The sequence below is a fragment of the Diabrotica virgifera genome, chromosome 10 (assembly GCF_917563875.1).
Source record: "Diabrotica virgifera virgifera chromosome 10, PGI_DIABVI_V3a".
Classification (NCBI taxonomy): domain Eukaryota; kingdom Metazoa; phylum Arthropoda; class Insecta; order Coleoptera; family Chrysomelidae; genus Diabrotica; species Diabrotica virgifera.
In genome coordinates, this window is record NC_065452.1 from 66,123,867 (window position 1) to 66,147,261 (window position 23,395).

Below are 23,395 nucleotides of genomic sequence, written 5' to 3' on the forward strand. Positions count from 1 at the left end.
ATGTATCTAATAGGCCCTTTATTTGCCTCACCCTGTATACATTTAGCCATATCTTCATTTTTTTAAATAAGATTTTTTGCATCTGGTTTTGGTAACACTTTAGAAAAAGTCACGCGTCGCCACTGCAACATTGGCCATTTGCTTCTGGGCACTGTCGTTATTGACCGGTTATTGATGAAAAATCTAATTTTACGTTAAGTTTTTACAACATTGGCCAATATTTAAGGTTATTGTCGTTAATGGCCGGGCATTGTCGTTAATATCCAAGAAAAATGGACATTCACGACAATGCCCGGCCATGGCGGCCATTAACGTCAATGTCCAATCTTCATCATTGACCGTATGACCGTAACATATTCATTAGCAATTTAAATCTTTGTTTAATTTATGTACAGTGTGTCAATTTTAAAATTTACAATGGGCTATATCTCACGAACAAAAGCTGATATCGAAAAATGCTTGAAATCGTTTCTAGGATAGTAAGGGGGACCTAAAACGACATGAAAGAGAACTCACCCCCATCAACCCCCTAGGCCCCACCCACCACAACCAAAACAGTTTAAATTGCAAACCCCTACTTGTGATACATCATTGAAAATCCTATAAAAAATGCTATCCAATGGTACAAATAATAATTATATCGGGTGTTAATATCAGCCGTCTTACTATGACTTTATTATTTGTAATGCTATCTTCCGGACTATTATTTTGAATGATAAGTGTCCGTCGGTACTTTTTTTTGTTAAATAAAAACTTAATTTGCCGTTTTTGCAAAACAAGTTGAAATCATTTGTTTTTTGGTATCTGTCAGATTCAATAATTTTTGGTTTATTTTGAGTCTTTTAAATGTCATTAGTTTTCATCATTTGTACGATCAGTACAAATTAAGCAGTAGTTGTCACGATGGTTTACAGTATATTTGAACTCGTGGAGATCATTTTCATATTTGCCTTTCAGAACCAGTGTTATTTACGAACAGCTCAAATATTTAATGAAAGGCATCTGGAGAAAAATGTAAGTCACGATTTAGTTGAAAAGTTTAAAGCAACGGGATCAGTGCACAATAGAAAAAGGGATGCCCCAATATTACTAAATGAAGCATCCCAAATTGAGGTCCTTGGAAATTTTGCAATAGAGGCTACTGCATCAACACGAGTCGGTTAGAAAGGTGTTGAAATTACATAAGTTTCACCCGTACAAAACACAAATTCTTGGATTGGAAGGAGAGGTCCTATTGAGTGGCCACCATGGTCACCAGACTTAACACCACCTGACTTTTTTCTATGGGGTTACCTCAAGTCAGTTGTTTATAAAACTCAACCTGCGTCACTTAAGGAATTGCGAGAAAAAATTACGCAAGCATGTCGCGCTATTACTAGAACAACATTTGCCAAAGTTCGTGCAGAATTTGAAAATAGGCTGTATTATTGTTTACAGAACAATGGAACCCACTTTGAACATTTACTTAATTGACATTTTTAACAAATTTGTAGTTCAACAAAAACCTCATTAAATGTTCCCTTTAAGTCAAAGTCTCACAATTATTGCTTCACCCTGTATAATTATTATTTATATCATCGGATAGCATTTTTTATAGGCTTTTCAATGATGTATCACAAGTAGGGGTTTGCTATTCAAACTTTTTTGGTTGTAGTGGGTGGGGCCTAGGGGGTTGATGGGGGTGAGTTCTCTTTCATGTCATTTTAGTTCCCCCTTACTATTCTAGAAACGGTTTCAAGCATTTTTCGATATCAGCTTTTGTTCGTCAGATATAGTCCATTGTATGTTTTAAAATTGACACACTGTATAATATCTTTCATGGTAATAAAGTTGTGCTTTAAAATATACTGTGTATATCAAGAATATTTGGAATCCTCCGATTTAATAGACAACTATTTGAAATTTTTAATTTTTCATTTTCATAAAGTTCTTTCCCCAAAATGCTGTGTCAAAATTTGTATCCGGATAACAGAAATGGGAGAAGATCGTCCGATCGTCCGACCAGTGTGCGACTTTCAATTTGCCTTACAGATCTCTTATGGACCGGCCCTCTTACAGCTTCCTGTTTTTACGCTTCTGCTTGAATAATATACTGTACAGATGGCGCAAAATGTAAAACGAAATTGCTAAAGAAATATAACAATAATTTATATAAAAAAGATAAAATATAATTTATTTAATAAATCCTTTATAGGTCCATACATTTTTGTCCAAAGATTGAGTTTTATAATTAAAATAACTTATTAAAATAAAATAAGGCTAGGGCTCCACCAGAGCAGTAAAATGAAGCGTATTAATAATACACTAATTCTGGGCGGCAGGCGGCACCACCGAGCTGTAGATGGTCGCTTCAGAGGGGAATGAGGCGCGAGGTAATGTCGCAGACGGCTTGCCAGACCTACTTTTTAGCAGTTATTTGCAGCCATTTTGCAGCTCGTTTCTGAATCCACTAGCAGCATTGTGTTGCTCGTAGGTGCAATTATCATTAAATCTGATTTTTTTTGGTTCTTGTTCGTTTTATTTTGCTGTTTGGTACTTTGAATTATAGTTATTCATAATGGAAAAATTTTTTGAGTTTGATAGTGAACTGTTAATATTAGAAGTTCAAAAGAATGACTGTTTGTACGATTGTAAATCAGAGGACTACAATAACAGAGACTCAAGATTAAATGCATGGACAAATGTTTGCCAAAGCCTCTATGGATATGGATGGGACGACTTAGACTTTGGAACTAAAGGACATATGAGTAAGTAAATTTTATAACTCCCAGCTAAGGTTATCTAAGTTATATATTTAAAGGTTCTTTGTAAGTACCTACTAAAAAGTCTAATAACTATAATGTTGGAGATCATGATTGATTTACAAATATCCTCTCGTTTTGGGCTTTGCCGGTTAGTCCGATTAAAACATTTTGTCAGAAAAAAATCAAAAGGACCTCATGTTGTTTTTGAAAATTAGAATTGGGTTCACTGCAATATTCTATTTCATCATTTGTTTTTACTATGACCCATTCTAAACCGCATAACCTTAAATAAATATATATTATATTATGTATTTTGACCAGACAACATGTAACACAACAGTTCGTAACCACACACATAGTAACGGCGACAGTTCGTAACCGCGACAGTTGATACCTAAGTATAAATACCTACATATTCGTAACCATAGGCGTAACCAGAGGGGGGTGGGGGTTATAACCCCCCCCCCCCATTGGGATGTACTTTGAGCTCCATACGCTTAACACCATACCCCTCGGAGACCTTCCAGTAGTTGTAACCCCCCCCCCTTAGGGTTATCCTGGTTACGCCTATGTTCGTAACGGACAATTCGTAACGTCAAAATAGAATGTTTCTGTTTATTTTTGTTAACGTGGAAACTAACCTTTATTATCTACAGTTACAATTGAAATTACTTTTATCAATTTAACGAACGAGCGTCAGGATAAACATTTTCAACACATTTCATATTTCGCGGAAATAAATTTTGAAAATTATCTTAAAATAAATATAATCTAATAATTTAGAACTTTAAAAAAAGAGATAATTCAAAGTAAGATTTTTTTTAAATATTTAGTTTGCCATATTGACAAGAATAGGTAGGTATATTCAAAAATATGTGTGAAATATATCTAACAGGAAGTAGTCTTAAAAAAAGTAGGTAGGTACCATTACTTTTAATATAGGAATGTATGCAAAATGCATTTTTTATTAAATTTAGTAATAAGTACTAAATTTGCTAAACAAAAAGTAAATGTTGGTGTTACGAATTGTCGCGTTACGAATATGTATAGTTACGAACTGTCGTCGTTACGAACTATCGCTGTTACGAATTGTCCGTTACCATTTGTCGGGTTACGAACTGTCGAGTTACGAGATGACATGCAACCATACTACATATATATAATATACAGTATGTCCCTGTAAGTTGGAACCATATGGAAAACTTTTTTATTATTAATTTGACGAAAAAAGTTATTCTTCATAAAAAGCTCTGCATGGTCTAAAACCTAAGATTCAGTCATCAGATATAAAATTTTATGAATAATATACGAGGTATGTAAAAAAATATGAATTTCGCTCAAGAGTAAATCAGCTTTATTTTACAGAATATTGAAAATTGTTATTATGAAAAGTTGTTTAGAATTGAGAACTATATTCTAATATGCAATTACGTCTTTCTAATTGAAAAAAAAAATTGAGAATTTTTCTTAAATTATGGATAACCAACATACATTATTTTCAGTTATTTCAATTATGATAACTTTCTTATTATTAATTTTACGAAAAAAGTTATTCGTCATAAAAAGTTCTGATATCAAATCTAAAATACAATCATCTTATATCAAATTTTATCAATTTTATACAAGGTATGTCAAAATAGATGAATTTCGATCAATAGTAAAATACCTTTATAGTTCAGAATATTTCAATTAGAAGGATCTAATTACATATTGGAACATAGTTTTTAATTCTAAACAACTTGTCATAATCACAATTTTCGATATTGTGAAAAATAAAGGTATTTTAATTTATATTTTTTGACATAGGTACCTTATAAAATTGATAAAATATGATATAAGATGGTTGTATTTTAGAATTTATACCATGCAGAAGATTTTATAAAAAAAATAACTTTTTTTCGTAAAATAAGAAACACTTCATGACGAACTAATTTTCGAGATCCCCGAAATTAATCTGAATAAATCCAAAGACACTTTGATTCCAATACATATCAAAAATATTATCCCAGTAGCTGACTACTTTTTTAGTTATTGTAGACCCATAGGAACAATCTAGTGCAAAAATCGCGATTTTTTCGATTTTTGCACCCCATTCAAAAGCTAAAGAGTTGACATAAAACTACAAAATTTAATTTTTTAGAGCATTGAAAAACCTTCAAAATGCCGATTTTTTAAAGTTAAAAAGTTAATTTCTTGCTACGTAAACTGCAAAATAAGTGAAAATCGTTATTTGTTAATAACTTTGACTAAAACTACTTCAAAACTTTAGTGTTTCACCCAAAGTTGTGTATTGGGGTACTTAACAAACCCTCAAAATTTGAGACCGATCCATTAATTAGTTTAAAAGTCATTTGTTTATCCCAGAGACCTTTATTTTGCAATCACATAAGACAGAAAATAATGAAGACAGGGCAATTATTCTGCGTATGCCATATGAAATTAGAAATAATTTCATAATATTATATAGTTAATAACAAAAATTGTAACCAACTTTGAGATTCACATTTCAAAATTAATTAGAATGTTACAGGGTGTTCGATAACATAGTGGCAGAGGCAGATCAAACTTATGTTTTTTTTTTAATGGAACACCCTATATTTTTTTTTATACTCTAAATCATCTTAACTTCTCCATTACAAAAATATAAAGGTTTGTTAGGTTATACATGGTACAGTGGAACCCCGATAAGTCGGCCCCCGATAACCCGGAAGTCCGGCTAACCCGGACCGATTTTTATCAGACAAACATTACAACAATAAAAATGTATGTCCTTTATGCTGGATTTTCCAATTTCTTTTCAACATCTTAAAATATTTTCTTTTATCTTTCCTTATAAACATATTGTTCGAATACTATAATATCTTATATTTTTCAGGCTAATTTTATTTATCATAATAAACTTTCTTCGTAAAAATTTGTCGTTTTAGCGAATTCCTATGTAGTTCATTCGTTTCAATTTTCAATGTCAAACACATTATACAATGAGAGATAATGCGTATTTGTGTAATTTGATACATAATATACCTTAGTAAAAATAACTGGCATGGCAGACAACGCTCATTCTCGTGTTATCGAAACCAATAGGCATCTGTAGTATCCTTTATTTACTTGAAACTGTCTAGCATTGTTTAGAAAAGACTATTAAAAAATTATTTTTCAAACAATGGTCTTAGTCTTCACTCTTATTAAATAACATAAGTTCGTTCTCGTTGCGAGACGGTATTGTGTGTGTGTAGTAAAGTCTCATTGTTCGTTCCGCGTAAATATATTCAGATTTTGTTGTGTTTGCGTGATTTTTTGTCTACGTAATGGCAATAAAACTTAAAATGTTGTTTTTGTTTCAAAATGATAACAAAAGACAGTTTGGACAATCGGTGCAAAGCTAAGAAAGCTAAAAATGAGACTCTCGACGACGCTTTGTATGTGTGGAACGCGAACGTGGTTTACAAGTGTCTGTGTGCCAATTATAACGGAGTTTATCTGTAAGCATACCATATTTTAATAATTTTTACCATTTTCTCCGGCTAACCCGAATTTTCGATAACCCGGATCGGCCGCGGTCCCGATTAATCCGAGTTAACGGGGTTCCACTGTACTTACAAAATTATAACCAATTTTATATGAAAATCGTAACAAGTTCAACTCACTGTATAAATAAAAATAAGCACAAAAGCAATGGATTATTGATGCCATATTTTTATTTATTGTCAAAATTTTCATAAAGGATTGATATTGCTAATTTTCTTTAGATTGAATACAGGGTGAGTCAAACGCAAGTACATTATTTTCTCAGTAATTTTAAATGGAACACCCTGTAGCAATTTATTAATTACGGGTCTAAAGGTACCTTTCTGACATCGACGGCAACTGCAGTTGTCACCATGACAGTCGTCATTACTTTGCACTATTAATTTGTATAATTCTTAGCAACCGACGTTCTGCTGGACAGCAATTGCAGTCGATGTCGGAATCAGTCTCATTCAAAATAATAGTGCAAAGTAGTGACATTTGGCACGGCGGCAACTGCACAACTGCAACTGCCGTTTGCAGTTGCCGTCTGGCGCCTGTCGTCGATGTCGGAATCGTACCTTAAAACTTTCCAAATTTTGAGTAAGCCATGACTGGATTGTCTAAAACTGACAATTTACGATTACTGATTCTGGTAGGGCCTAAATGTGCAGTCACTCGAGCGCTATGGGGACCTATTGGGTTGTGATTATTAAGTCCTAAAACCAAAAAAAGTTAAGTAAAATTTTCCATTTTAGTGGGGACTTGCCATTTTTTAATTTAATTTTTCATTTTCAACAATCGTTTTTTCCGATTATGGCGCCATTTATTCATAATTTGAAAAAATGTTTCGATAAAACTTGCTTATTTTTACGTAGAGAATCCAAAATCTGTAATAAAAATTTGGGGCTCCTATTTAAGATTTTAAAGTAACCCCCACCCCACCTCCGTGTAAGGTCGTGTTTGGTACCATTCGATAAATTTTTTAAAAATATAGAATAAGTAATGTATTTTGCAGTTTTTCGATCTGATGTTTATTTTGCGAAATATCGCGGCATTTGTATTTAAAATTTTAAATACACGTACAATTTTAAACATGACCCCACATGTTTGGTATCATTCGATAGATTTTTGAAAAATATTGAACATGTAGTTTTTCGATTTGACGTTCATTTCGCGAAATATTCGCCTTTTTTTGTGAAATTTTTTGACTCACCCATTTCCTTACGCCCCGCTCAAATCGTCAGATTTTTTAAATATACACTCTTTTGCGTGTACTTAACTTACCTTATCGTAATCTGACAATTTCGAGTATTTTTAGGGATAGATTTTTTATCGGGCCCCCATTAACGAACTCCCCTGTGTTAAGAGCCAATATATGGTAGAGGTGCATCTGTATAACATTATAAAAGTACATCAGTATAACAACATCTCATCTGCAGGGTATCAGGTTTCTCCCCATATGATAATTTGACGCTCTCGAGTAACTGCAAAAATCCCCGCTTGGGCTCCCCTACCATTATCAATCTGGTAATAAATGTAACAATGTAGCAAATAAAGAAAGAAAAATAATTTAATAGTAAAAAATTTTACAAAAAAAAACAACCACAACATAGTTACAAAATTTTTGAAACAATTAAAAACTACTTTGGTGTATAAGTGTAAGAAACAAGAAAGAAAAATAATTTATTAGTTATAAACTTTGCAAGAAAAAACAAACACAAAACAAACACAAAACAAACATTTTGTTAAAACAAATAGAAGCTACTTTTGTATGTACCAATGTAACAAACAAATAAAGAGCGAAAAATAATTTATCAGTAAAAAATTTTACAAAAAAGACATGAACACAAAACGCAACATTTTTGGAAAAAATTAAAATATTTTCAATATTTATGGAATTACAAAGTTGTTCAAAATAACCGGCTAACACATTATGCATGCCTAAAAACGGTCATTGAATAAATTATTTACACTACGAAGTATTTGTAAATTAACACTTCGAAATACACTTTGTATTTTACATTTCATCTCATCTCTTGTTGTTGGAGGCATTTTATAACCTTCGTTCTCATTCTTAAAGTAACCCCAAAAAAATCAGTCCAATTTATTAAATTCTGATGATCTGGGTAGCCACGCTACTGGTCCATTGAAAAATTAAAATATCTCGAAAACTAATAAATTTAGGCATAGGGAATGTTGTTATACCTACAAATTAAAATACGGAATGGTACTTTTCAATAGTGATATAAAATACAGGGTATCCCATTTAAATTTTACTGAGAAAATAATGTACTTGAGTTTTAACTCACCCTGTATTAGATATAAAGAAAATTAGCAATATCAATCACTTTTAAAAGTTTTGACAATAAATAAAAAAATATGGCATCAATAAACCATTGGCGGTGTGCTATATATTTATACAGTGAGTTGAACTTGTTACGATTTTCATATAAAATTGGTTATAACTTTGTAAATACCCTGTATAACATAACCTTTATATTTTTGTGATGAAGTTAACAGGATCGATTAGGATGAAAACTCGTTATAATTTATTGAAGGGTGTAAAATGTACACAATACTCCCCTCTTCAATTTGTCGTGGTCAATCACATCGCGATAAATAGCAGCAACATATCGCAGCATCTAAACAGCGTTTCAATCATCAACAAATCGCAGCAACTTGTCATCACAATAAGTTGCTGTGACTTATCGCTATGTCTAAACGACGCGACGCTTAAGATCGGAAAATAACATTGGTTTATTTTGCGATGATGTTGGCTGATTTTCTTTCTGATTTTCTATATCTTATTGTTCTATTTTCTCTTTTCTTCTGCATGAATGGAATTATCACTTTAAAATAACAAATGATTATTAACACAAGTATTATAATGATTATTAAGACACTATTTGACCAATTGTGATGATTTGGAATATTTTCACTTGGAATATTGACACTATTTGGAAGAATTGTGATAATCGTGTATTTCTTGCCATGTTCTCGAGTTGTTTTATTTCGTTAATGTCTATATAGTCCAGAGAAATAAGGATTTTCTCAGGGCACTCAAAGATCCAGTTAGCTGACTATCTACTTTTTTAGTTATTGTAGACCTATAGGAAGAAAACCTACCTGTTTCCTGCCTAGAGTTCGCGTCCGTTTTTTAGTTATTAACAATTGTGCAAAAATCGTGATTTTTTCGATTTTTTCCACCCTATTGAAAAGCTGAACAGTTGACATAAAACTACAAAATTTTGTTTTTTTAGAACATTGAAAAACCATCAAAATACCGATTTTTGAAAGTTTAAAAAGTTAATTTGTTGCTTCGAAAATTGCAAAATAAATGAAAATCGATATAGGGTGTTCGATAACATAGTGGCAGATCAAACTTATGTTTTTTTTTAAATGGAACACCCTATATTTTATTTTATACTCGAAACCATCTTTTCTCCATTACAAAAATATAAAGGTTTGTTATGTTATACAACGGTTATTCATGGTACTTACAAAATTATAACCAATTTTTTATGAAAATCGTAACAAGTTCAACTCACTGTATAAATGAAAATAAACACAAAAGCAATGGATTATTGATGCCACATTCTAATTAATTTTGAAATGTGAATCTCAAAGTTGGCTACAATTTTTGTTATTAACTTTTATTGCTATCTATTACTACAACGGATCTACGGAGCTTTACCCCACTAATCAATCACCCTGTACATATAATTCTTATAGTTGATGAAAGTATTATATATTGTTGATTAATTGGCACAACCACATAGTATCAAATTATAAGCATTATCAAATAAATGGTATCCATTTAATTGGATATGTAAATAAATTCCAATTCAGTAAAGGGTCGTTTAAACACAGCGATAAATCAAGCAACTTATCGATATCAATCGAGTTGTTGCAATTTATCGTTGTGTGTAAACGGTGCATCGCAGCGATTTTTTGGAGTTGGAGTTGGATCGAAGTTGGTATCGGATTGCATCAATGTATTGTAACGATCGAGTTGTTTCAATTTATCGTCGTGTCTAAACGGTACAGAGATTTATCATTGGAGTTGGGTTGCATCAATTTAGGAGAATCTTCCCGAATTAGAATTTATTTACATATCCAATTAAATGGATACCATTTATTTGATAATGCTTATAATTTGATACTATATGGTTTTGCCAATTAATCAACAATAATATAATACTTTTATCAACTATAAGAATTATATGTACAGGGTGATTGATTAGTGGGGTAAATCTCCGTAGATCCGTTATAGTAATAGATAGCAATGAAAGTTAATAACAAAAATTGTAGCCAACTTTGAGATTCACATTTCAAAATTAATTAGAATGTTACAGGGTGTTCGATAACATTGTGGCAGATGAAACTTATGTTTTTTTTAATAGAACACCCTATATTTTATTTTATACCCGAAATCATCTTAAATTCTCCATTACAAAATATAAAGGTTTGTTATGTTATACAACGGTTATGCATGGTACTTACAAAATTATAACCAATTTTATATGAAAATCGTAACAAGTTCAACTCACTGTATAAATAAAAATAAGCACAGAAGCAATGGATTATTGATGCCATATTTTTTATTTATTGTCAAAATTTTCATAAAGGATTGATATTGCTAATTTTCTTTATATTGTACACAGGGTGAGTCAAAACGCAAATACATTATTTTCTCAGTAATTTTAAATGGAACACCCTGTATTTTATATTACTATCGAAAAGTATTATTACCGTACTTTAATTTTTACAAAACATTCCCTATGTCTAAATTTATTAGTTTTCGAGTATTTTCATTTTTTAGAGCAAATTATTAATAACGGGTCTAAAACTTTCCAAATTTTGAGTAAATTTTGGATTGTCTAAAACTGACAATTTACGATTACTGATAGGAGGTAATTTACGATTACCGGTAGGGGAGCAAAGTATGCTAAATGTGCAGTCACTCGAGCGCTGTGATGACCTATTGGGTTGTGATTATTAGGTCCTAAAACCAAAAAAAGTAAAATTTTCCATTTTAGTGGGGACTTGCCATTTTTCAATTTAATTTTAAATTCCAACAATCGTTTTTTCCGATTATAGCGCCATCTATCCATAATTCGAAAAAATGTTTCGAATAAAAGTTGCTTATTTTTACGTAGAGAATCCAGATCTGTAATAAAAATTTGGGACTCCTATTTAAGATTTTAAAGTAACCCCCCACCCCACCTCCGTGGGGGACGTGTTTGGTACCATTCAATAGATTTTTTAAAAACATAGAATAAGTTCATTTTGCAGTTTCTCGATCTGATGTTTATTTTGAGAAATATCGCAGCATTTGTATTTAAAATTTTAAATTTACCCCCCCCCTCTCCGTGGGGGGTCATGTTTGATATCATTCGATAGATTTTTGAAAAATATTGAACATGTAGTTTTTAGTTTTTCGATTTGACATTCATTTCGAGTATTTTTACAATATATGGTAGAGGTACGTCTGCAGGGTACCAGGTTTCTCCCCATATGATAATCTGATGCGTTCGAGCAACTGCAAAAATCCCCGCTTGGGCTCCCCTACCATTATCAATCTGGTAATAAATGCAACAATGTAGGTAGCAAATAAAGAAAGAAAAATAATTTATTAGTAAAAGATTTTACAAAAACGACATATAGGTACACAAAACACAAGATTTTTGAAAAAATTAAAATATTTTGAATATTTATGTAATTATAAAGTTGTTCAAAATGACCGCCTAACACATTATATGCATGCCTAAAAACGGTCATTGAATAAGTTCCTTACACTAGGAAGCATTTGTAAATTAACACTTCGAAATACACTTTGTATTCTATTTTTCATCTCATCTCGTGTTGTTGGAGGCATTTTATAATCTTCATTCTTAAAGTAACCCAAAAAAAATCAGTCCAGTTTATTAAATTCTGGTGATCTCGGTAGTCACGCTACTGGTCCATTGAGAAATTAAAATATCTCGAAAACTAATAAATTTAGACATAGGGAATGTTGTATACAAATTAAAGTACGGTAATGGTAATTTTCAATAGTGATATAAAATACAGGGTATCCCATTTAAATTTTACTGAGAAAATAATGTACTTGAATTTTAACTCACCCTGTATTAGATATAAAGAAAATTAGCAATATCAATCATTTTTTAAAAATTTGATAATAAATAAAAAATATGGCATCAATAAACCATTGCCGTTGTGCTATATATTTATACAGTGAGCTGAACTTGTTACGATTTTCATATAAAATTGCTTATAACTTTGTAAATACCCTGTATAACATACCCAACCTTTATATTTTTGTGATGAAGAAGTTAACAGGATCTATTAGGATGAAAACTCGTTATAATTTATTGAAGGCTGTAAAGTGTACACAATACTCCCCTCTTCAACTTGTCGTGGTCAATCACATCGCGATAAATCGCAGCAACATATCGCAGCTTCTAAACAGCGTTTCAATCATCAACAATTCTCCTAAATTGATGCAATTCAACTCCAATTCCGAAAAACCGCTGTACCATTTAGACACGACGATAAATTGAAACAACTCGATCGTTACAATAAATTGATGCAATCCGATACCAACTTCAATCCAACTCTAACTTTGATAAATCGCTGCGATGCACCGTTTACACACAACGATAAATTGCAACAACTTGATTGATATCGATAAATTGCTTGAACTGTGTCTAAACGCCGCTTTATGAAGGGAGGAGTTATGTAGCCACTTCCATCGGAAATTTCCTGTTTACTGCACATTTATTGTGCAACGACGATTTGTTCGAGTCTAAAGCGGTGTTAAGACGCCGCGATAAGTCGAATCAATTTGTTGTGACGATAAATTGCTGCGATTTATTGATTAGTTGAAACGCTGTTTAGACGCTGCGATATGTTGCTGCGATTTATCGCAATGTGATTGACCACGACACTTTGAAAAGGGGAGTATTGTGTACACTTTATACCCTTCAATAAATTATAACGAGTTTTCATCCTAATAGATCCTGTTCACTGCTTCATTACAAAAATATAAAGGTTGGGTATGTTATACAGGGTATTTACAAAGTTATAACCAATTTTTATGAAAATCGTAACAAGTTCAACTCCCTGTATAAATAAAAATAAGCACAACAGCAATGTTTTATTGATGCCATAATTTTTTATTTATTGTCAAAATTTTTAAAAATGAATGATATTGCTAATTCTTTTTATATCTAATACAGAGTGAGTTAAAACTCAAGTACATTGTTTTCCCAGTAAAATTGAAATGGGATACCCTGTATTTTATATCACTATTGAAAAGTACCATTACCGTACTTTAATTTGTATACAACAGTCCCTATGTCTAAATTTATTAGTTTTCGAGATATTTTCATTTTTCAATGGACCAGTAGCGTGGCTACCCAGATCACCAGAATTTAATAAACTGGACTGACTTTTTTGGGGTTACTTTAAGAATGAAGCTTATAAAATGCCTCCAACATCAAGAGATGAGATGAAAAATAGAATACAAAGTGTATTTCGAAGTGTTAATTTACAAATGATTCGTAGTGTCAGTAACCCATTTAATGACCGTTTTTAGCCATGCATAAAATGTGTTAAGCGGTCATTTTGAACAACTTTGTAATTACGTAATTATTTAAAATATTTTTAATTTTTTCAAAAATGTGTTTTGTGTTCATGTCTTTTTTGTAAATTTTTTTACTAATAAATAATTTTTCGTTCTTTATTTGCTACATTGTTACATTTATTACCAGAATGATAATCAGTAATCGAAAATTGTCAGTTTTAGACAATTCAGTCATGGCTTACTTAAAATTTGGAAAGTTTTAAGGTACGATTCCGACATCGACGACAGGCGCCAGACGGCAACTGCAAACGGCAGTTGCAGTTGTCGCCGTGACAAATGTCACTACTTTGCACTATTATTTTGAATGAGACTGATTCCGACATCGACTGCAACTGCTGTCCAGCAGAACATCGGTTGCTAAGAATTATACAAATTAATAGTGCAAAGTAATGACGACTATCATGGTGACAACTGCAGTTGCCGTCGATGTCGGAAACGTACCTTTAGACCCGTAATTAATAAATTGCTACAGGGTGTTCCATTTAAAATTACTGAGAAAATAATGTACTTGCGTTTTGACTCACCCTGTATTCAATCTAAAGAAAATTAGCAATATCAATCCTTTATGAAAATTTTGACAATAAATAAAAAATATGGCATTGCTTTTGTGCTTATTTTTATTTATACAATGAGTTGAACTTGTTACGATTTTCATATAAAATTGGTTATAATTTTGTAAGTACCATGTATAACATAACAAACCTTTATATTTTTGTAATGGAGAAGTTAAGATGATTTAGAGTATAAAATAAAATATAGGGTGTTCCATTTAAAAAAAAAACATAAGTTTGATCTGCCTCTGCCCACTATGTTATCGAACACCCTGTAACATTCTAATTAATTTTGAAATGTGAATCTCAAAGTTGGTTACAATTTTTGTTATTAACTTGTATTGCTATCTGAAATGTTTGGTACAAAAACAAATCTTTAATTGACTACATATCAAACACAACTGGTTAATTCTTTTACCTGTAAACTAACTGAAATATAATGCGATAATTAGCAATACATGAGCGTCGCGGGTGGGGTTTATAATTACATGGCCAATACATTACATCACCCCACCCTAAAATCTACTTATAACTAAAGTTAGGAACACAACAAAACTAACTATTACATTTCGAATCCAAAACATTTTGGTTCTTTTCTATATCTTACTGGACGTCTATGTGGGATGCCTGGCTCTTGGATAACATCACTATCATTTTGAGAGTCTAGCTGAGGCTCCCCACTTAGATTTCCTGTTGAGTTTGTAGCGGCTTGGATAACATTTTCCTCGTTATTTGGAATATCCTTTTCCTCTGAAATATCGTGCATCGTCTCCGCAAATGTAATACCTTCTAAATTACTATTAAAAACTATTTTAATTTGATTACAATGTCTTTTCCACGTAAGTTTACTACCTAACGGATTTACCAAATATGCTGTTCTACCCAAAATTCGCAAATTCTTTGCTTTGCACCACGACACCTTGGCGTTTCTATAATCTTTAACTAAAACGATATCCCCCACTACAAACTCTACCTGTCTCCTCCCCTTATAATATTTATTATTATTTTCTTGCGCTTGCATCAAGTTATATCTAATTTCTGTTAAATCAACTGGATTCGATTGTTGCTTTTGTAAATCATCAGGTTTAATTAAATCTAGACGCGTTCGCAACACCCTTCCAAAAAATATCTTAGCGGGAGAAGTACCTGTCGACAGGTGCACTGTGTTCCTGTATGTTAATAAAAATTTAGACAATGATAAATTAATATTTCTTTGATCAATATCTTTTAACAAAAAATGCTTTACTGTTTTAACGCTATTTTCAGCAGCACCGTTGTAATGTGCTGAAAAGGGAGGTATTGTTATATGTTTAATACCATTAATTCAAGTAAAATGTTTAAATTCTTGCGATGTTAGCTGCGGGCCTTTATCGCTGACAAGTACTTCCGGTAAACCATAACGAGCAAAACACTCCCTAAGTTTAGCAATCGTAGCCATTGAGGTCATTGAAGATATTGGGCAAACTTCCACCCATTTAGAAAAAGCATCCAAAATTATAAGAAAATTAGTTTTTCTTGTTTCGGCAAAATCTATATGCACGCGTGACCAAACATTTTGAGGAATGCTCCAGCCTTGCAAAGGAACCTTAGTTGGATCTGCCTGCATGCTCTGACAAGGAACGCAATTCTTGCTGAGAACTTCAATTTATGTATTTAATGATGGCCACCAAATATAAGACCTAGCTAATAATTTCATCTTAACTTTACCAAAGTGAGCTGAATGCAATTCATTCAGTAAATTTATTTCGTAGTTTACTAGCAACAATTACTCTTTGTACCCACAATAAGACGCCATCTTCAATAGATATTTCATTTTGTTTAAGGAAGTAGGGTTTAATTTCTAATTCAATATTTGTTGGCCATTTGGCCATAACATTTAGTTACACGAGACAAAATCGGATCTAATTCTGTTTCTTTTCTTATATCATTCACATTAATATGAATTTCTTCGCTTTCTGCTAAATAACAGTTTCCTCTATATTAAACTTAGAAGAATCTAGCCTTATCGACTTATTTGAAGGCAATCTACTTAAAAAGTCTGCTACATTTTTTTGTGCCGATACATGCTTTATATTAAAATTGAAACCACTTAAAAATACTGCATATCGCTGCAATCTATTGGCCACCGTAACCGGTATCCCATTTTAGGGCCAAAAATGGATATGAACGCCTTGTTGTCTGTGATTAAATTGAACTTCTTCCCATATAAAAATTGGTAAAAACGTTTGATTGCCCACACTATAGCTGTTGCTTCTTTATCTAGAGTCGAATAAGCTTTTTCGGTATCGCTGAGCGTTCTACTAGCAAAATATATTGGTTTTTCGCTACCATCTTTAAAACTATGTGAGAGAACAGCTCCGATCCCATAATCTGAACTATCAACCGTCAAATTTTTTTCTAGGGTTTTGTCGTAATGAACTAATACTAGATCTGAAGCTAACATTTGTTTAATAGTGTCAAAAGCTAATTGACATTCTTCATCCCAGTGCCAAACTACATTTTGTTTTAAAAGCTTATATAAACAATGAACAATGTTTGGGAGATTTGGAATGAATCGATTATAGTATGGTATAACTAGACCCAAACCCAGACATCCAAAGTGAAAGTTATCCTCCAACACCAAATTGTTCTATATGGTCCACATAATGTTCAGAAAAAAGTCACACCATTTTGAGCGTTGGGTTTGGGGGAGAGAGGGAGGAGAAATCGGTAAATTCGTAGTTTTTTACGTTTTTCGTCAATATTTCTAAAACTATGCAGTTTAGCATGAACCACCTTCTATACAAAAATATTCTACAATAAATTTGAAATAAAAAAGGCCCTATGCATAATCCTTCTAAAATGAACGGTTCCAAAGTTACGGAGATAGTATATTATAATTGGTCCAAAAAAGGCCTAACCCAGACATCCAAAGTAAAAGTTTTCCTGCAACACCAAATTGTTCTATATGGTCCACATATTGTTCAGTAAAAAGTTACACCAGTTTGAGCGTCCGGTTTGGGGGGGGGGGGGGAGATGGGGGAGAAGTCGGTAAATTAGTAGTTGTTTTACGTTTTTCGTCAATATTTCTAAAACTATGCTTTAGCGTAAATTATGTTCTATACGCAAATTTTCTACATAAAATTTAAAACAAAAAAGGTCCAATACATAATTGTTATAAAATCAACGGTTCCAGAGTTACGGAGGGTGAAAAGTGGCGGTTTTCGATACTTTTTATATTTTTTGGGCAATTTATAATATTATTACTGATGAAAGAAATTTTTTTGTAAATAAAATTTGCTATCAGTGGCCGATGATATGTTAGTGATAAGCCCTTGAAGAAACGTCAACCTCACCACCCAAAATCATCATCAATTGTCCAAATAATATAAAAAGTATCGAAAACCACCACTTTTCACCCTCCGTAACTCTGGAACCGTTGATTTTATAACAATTATGTATAGGACTTTTTTGTTTTAAATTTTATGTAGAACATTTTTGTGTAGAACATTGTTTACGCTAAAGCATAGTTTTAGAACTATCGACGAAAAACGTAAAAAAACTAATTTACCGACTTCTCCCCCATCTCCCCCCCCCCCCCCCCACAAACCGGACGCTCAAAATGATGTAACTTTTTACTGAACAATATGTGGACCATATAGAACAATTTGGTGTTGCAGGAAAGTTTTTACTTTGGATGTCTGGGTTAGGCGTTTTTTTTTGGACCAATTACACTATACTACCTCCGTAACATTAGAACCGTTCATTTTAGAAGGATTATTCATAGGACCTTTTTTATTTCAAATTTAATGTATAACATTTTTGTATAGAAGGTTGTTCATGCTAAACCGCATAGTTTTAGAAATATTGACGAAAAACGTAAAAAACTACGAATTTACCGATTTCTCCCCCCTCTCCCCCCAAACCCGACGCTCAAAATGGTGTGACTTTTTTCTGAACATTATGTGGACCATATAGAACAATTTGGTGTTGGAGGATAACTTTCACTTTGGATGTCTGGGTTATGCCATTATTTGGATCAATTTTATCATACTATTATAATAATTTGTACTTCCCAAAAACGATTTTAGTTGTGTCACATTCGTAGGTTCCGGGATTTCCCCAATAGCGCGAATTTTATCTTAACTTTTATGCAAGCCCTATTTATCGATTATAAATCCGAGATAAGATACTGATTCCGCTTAAGGCCACATTCTTGTAAAATCGCTAAAACTTTACTCAAATTCTTAGTGTGTTCTTCCCTATTCCTTTCTGTAATTAGAATATCATCTAAAAAAAATAGATAAACTTGGCATATTGAGAAATATTTGTTCCATAATACCTACGTTGGAACTGGGATACAACTCCGTACGGTAGACGATTAAATGCAAATAATCCCTTATGAGTACTAATAACCGTATATTTCCGAAAATCGGGATGAATCACAACTTGCTGATAAGCTTGACTCAGGTCAATTTTAGAAATCTCTTGACCACCCTGTAACTTAGCAAATAAATCATCGATCCGTGGTAACGGATATTTATCCGCTTCGATAAAAGGATTGATAGTTATTTTGAAATCACCACAAATCCTAACACCTCCATCATTTTTTAAAATCGGTACTATGGGCCTTCCCCATTCCGAAAATTCAACTGCAGATATAATGCCCTCCTGGACCATTTTCTTTAATTCCATCTCTACCTTGTTCCTTAAAGAAAAAGGAACCACTCTGGGTTTAAAAAATTTAGGTCTGGCATCTGGTTTAATATTAAATTGTAACTGAAATTTATTAAATGTGCCCAATTTGTCAGAAACTACAGTGGGAAAATCTTTCATTAACCACCCCCATTATTTCATTATTTTTATCTGCTTCAATAAAATTTAGTTCCCTGAAACCCATATTATAACACCTTATAAAATTTCTACCTAGCAAGGCTGGAGTTTCTCGATGCATAACATCAAAATCTAAATTATGTTTGTTTTGAAAAAGTTACTGGTGAGTTAATTTTGCCCTTAGGATTAACCTTAAGATAATTAACCCATTAACTTGAGATAATGGTTGTATATTAAAATATTTGTTATATATATATATATATATATATATATATATATATATAATTTTAGACTAATTGTTAAATACTGTATATTTATATTTGTAGTTTCCTGAAGATGATAATAAACATTATCGAAAGCTTGGAATTATTATAAAGAGTTTTCTTTGAGATTGCTGCTACCCCAATATTTCAACCTTGTTATATATATTGTTATGATCTGCTTCTTATTAATTTTATATTAATTATTATTTATTTGATTAATTATTTAATTGTCGCAAATCATACATAAAAAATGAATAAAAAATCTCAGGGTGCCTTTTTATAATATCAAAAAAGTCTAAATTATCTTACGTTATACTTATCTTCTCTCGTGGGTTCAGTATCTCTTAGTTGATCCTAATCGGGATAAAATAGGAAAAAGAAATAAAGCAAAATATAAAATAAACATACAAAATTGTCTTTTATTTATCAAAATCAATACTCTAAAAATCTATCAAATCTAAAACCTGTGGACACAGATGTCCGAATGAAATTCCTACCACTTAAATTTATTATAGTAAAAAAAAACAATTTATCGGTTTGTTCCCGATGACTTTGGTAAAACAAACTAAACAAAACAAATTTATGTATTCGCAATATTACCTATATTTCCTATTTACTTTTTGAAATATTGGAATTTTAATTCATATGCTTTTTACTCAAAATTTTAGTTTCCGAACATAAAAATCTCTTTTACATAAATTGACTGACCTTTTGCTTCACTCACTCTGATGTCTTCTCGTGACCCAAAACAGCTCTCCCTCGTTGACTATGTTAAAGGCTACTCATCAAAGCCCTCTCCGTTCTCCAGCTTCAAAACTATCAGCATACCAGCACCAATTCTCCAAAACGAGCCAAAGCCTCTTTTGACCAGTACTCGATTCAAACAGAACTCCAAAAATTCTCTGCTCTCCTTCTCACAATAATACAGAATCAAAGAGGTATTTCGTCTCAATTTGATCTGTCTCTCGTTCCACTTTTCAGCACTATTCTCCACTATCAAACAACCACCGGTATTTGCTAACTATCTATCCACGAAAACGTCGAACTGCTCCTCAGCGATGCCAATAACATACTGCCTTCTTTTTCAAATTCACTTAACATTCAAACCACTTTTCCCCTTCCAAATTGCCAAGAATCAGAAACATTTCTCTTTTCCATTCGACAAACAAACAGTCATTTTAAAAATTATTCCGACCATCCTAATTACTTTCGGGGAACCCTACAACATTTACTCGGGGTGAAACAAAGGTATTAAAATTCCAAACTTTCTTTTAAATCATTTTTCTAGAAAATGATAATTACCTCTACCTGTAGATTCTATAGTTCCCGTAATAAACAATCTTTTTCCATTTTAAAACTAAATACATCGTCCTTTTCACTTTAATTATTCACAAAAGTCTTTAATGGTTCATCGGAAAGCTCATCAAAATAGAAATCCACTTACATCCAAACTAAATTCTAATAAATATTTACAGATCAATATACAGGGTGTATCAAATTTATGTGCACGCGTTATTTTAAAAAAATTTAATTTAATTTTTATTTTGCCTTTTGATTGATAAATTGAAAACACAATAACATCCCCGCCTTGTTTTGAGATAAAATCAGTATTAATAAATGCAACAAAAAAATGATTTTCTCTCGACAACAACACTTTTCTATTGTGTCAAAATATTGAGTCCCACCTGAAAAACAATTGCTTTCTTTTTCCCAGTGTCTGTACTTAGATGGGATAGGGTAAGTTTTCGATCGAAAATTTTCTAAGTCTTTAGTCTCAAATGAATTTTCATACTTTTTGGCTACTCTGTTTTCTTCATTTATTAAATTTTCACATTCCCTCAATATTACACGCAGTTCCTTCTCCTTTTCTTCTCCACATATCAATTTTTCTTTCTTTTTCCTCCGATTCTCTACACATGTTTATTGTGTATTCTGTCTTCTCCATTTTGCATACTTCCTCTTTAAATACCGCAGTCTCAATTGTATCTTTTCCACCTTTTTTTTTCTATTCTGATCTCTTCTTCTTCTGGGCTCATCTCATCTTTTGAGGAATCCCAAGCTTCATTTTCCCGTGTCAATATTTTTTCTTCCTTTTCCTTTTCTGGGCTCATCTCTTCTTTTGAGGAATCCCAAGCTTCATTTTCTTTTGTCAATCTTCTTTCTTCTTTTTCTTCTTCTGGGCTCATCTCTTTTTTCAAGGAATCCCAATCTTCATTTTCTTTTATCCATCTTCTTTCTTCTTTTTCTTCTTCTGGGCTCATCTCTTTTTCCGAGGAATCCCAATCTTCATTTTCTTTTATCCTTCTTCTTTCTTCTTTTTCTTCTTCTGGGCTCATCTTTTTTTCGAGAAATCCCAATCTTCATTTTCTTTTATCAATCTTCTTTCTCCTTTTTCTTCTTCTGGGCTCATCTCTTTTTTCAAGGAATCCCAATCTTCATTTTCTTTTATCCATCTTCTTTCTTCTTTTTCTTCTTCTGGGCTCATCTCTTTTTCCGAGGAATCCCAATCTTCATTTTCTTTTATCCTTCTTCTTTCTTCTTTTTCTTCTTCTGGGCTCATCTTTTTTTCGAGAAATCCCAATCTTCATTTTCTTTTATCCATCTTCTTTCTTCTTTTTCTTCTTCTGGGCTCATCTCTTTTTTCGAGGAATCCCAATCTTCATTTTCTTTTATCAATCTTCTTTCTCCTTTTTCTTCTTCTGGGCTCATCTCTTTTTTCGAGGAATCTCAGGCTTCATTGTTTTTACTTATCTTCTGCTGCTTTCTCCTCTTTCTTTCCTGTCCTTGCTTCATTGCCAAATTCATTTCCACCGTTTGTTTTTTGTCTACATTTTCCTTTTTTCGTTTCTCATGTTCCTTGTCCATCTTCAGAATGTTCGGTTCTTCTTCTTTTCCATCTGTGATTTTCATCGTGTTATTTTTGAAATCTATCACCACATATTTTTCTGACAATTCATCCACTCCTACGATCATATCAAGCATCATGTTTGGCATTATAACACATTGTAGTGCATAAAATTTCTTCCCCAATCGAACCTTTATTCGTATTCCTTCATTTATTGTTGCCAAAGTCCGTTTATTTGCGCCCACTAACTTTACCCTGGGAATTTTGTAAATTAAATTCGTCAAATCAACCTCTTCTATTAATTTCCTGTTAATCAAAGTAATTTCTGAACCAGTATCAATCATAATTTTAATCGGTTTCTCATTGATAAAACCATCTACAAATTTTAAATTAGATCCACTTGCTTTATCAGTATTTCCTGCTAATTTAATAAATTCCTTCGGGTGACAAAAAATTTCTGTTTGTTCTTTTGATTTTAGTGAGCGCTTTCGTGAAAAGACGCTTGCTGTTCTTCTTCGCTTCTTCTTCCGTCGCTTTGTCTCTCATCCTCATATTCATATATTTGCGTGTTGTTTACCGCTCTTCTGTTTTCTCTTTGTCTGTCGGACCCGTATCGGTTTCCACGATTTTCCTGTTCATTCCTTCTATTATCATTTCTGTCTTCTTGATTTGTGCGGTTGTTATTTCTATTCTGATTTTCTCGATATCTGTCTTCGTTCCATTGCCGATTTCTTTGTTCATAGTTTCCTCTTCCGTTGTCTCTATTTTCGTTTTCTCTTCTTGTATAATCTCTCCTAAAGTTCTGTCTTCTATCTCTATAGTCTCGATTTTCGCGTTGTCTATAATTATCTTGCGATCTTCTTATTTCTCTTTCTCTCATTTTTGCTTCTCGTATTTGCAAGAATTGGCACAAACTGTCGATATCTTTGTAGTTTTGTAGAGTTATGTGATCTTCTAAGGTATCTTCAAAATGTCTGGCTATCAGTTCTACTAGCTGTTCGGATGAATAATTGTACTGTAGA

The 23,395-nt window shown here is 32.3% G+C and overlaps 1 protein-coding gene across 1 annotated transcript in view; it reads left to right on the forward strand.

Annotated features, from left to right (window-relative positions):
* The first annotated feature begins 2,390 nt into the window (after positions 1-2,390).
* LOC126878704 (uncharacterized) overlaps positions 2,391-23,395 on the forward strand; it is a 63,127-nt gene continuing 42,122 nt past the window's right edge. Inside the window, exon 1 of the mRNA XM_050641570.1 lies at positions 2,391-2,747. Coding sequence (XP_050497527.1) covers positions 2,558-2,747 — 190 coding nt within the window. The 5' untranslated portion in view covers positions 2,391-2,557. The remainder of the gene's footprint in view (positions 2,748-23,395) is intronic.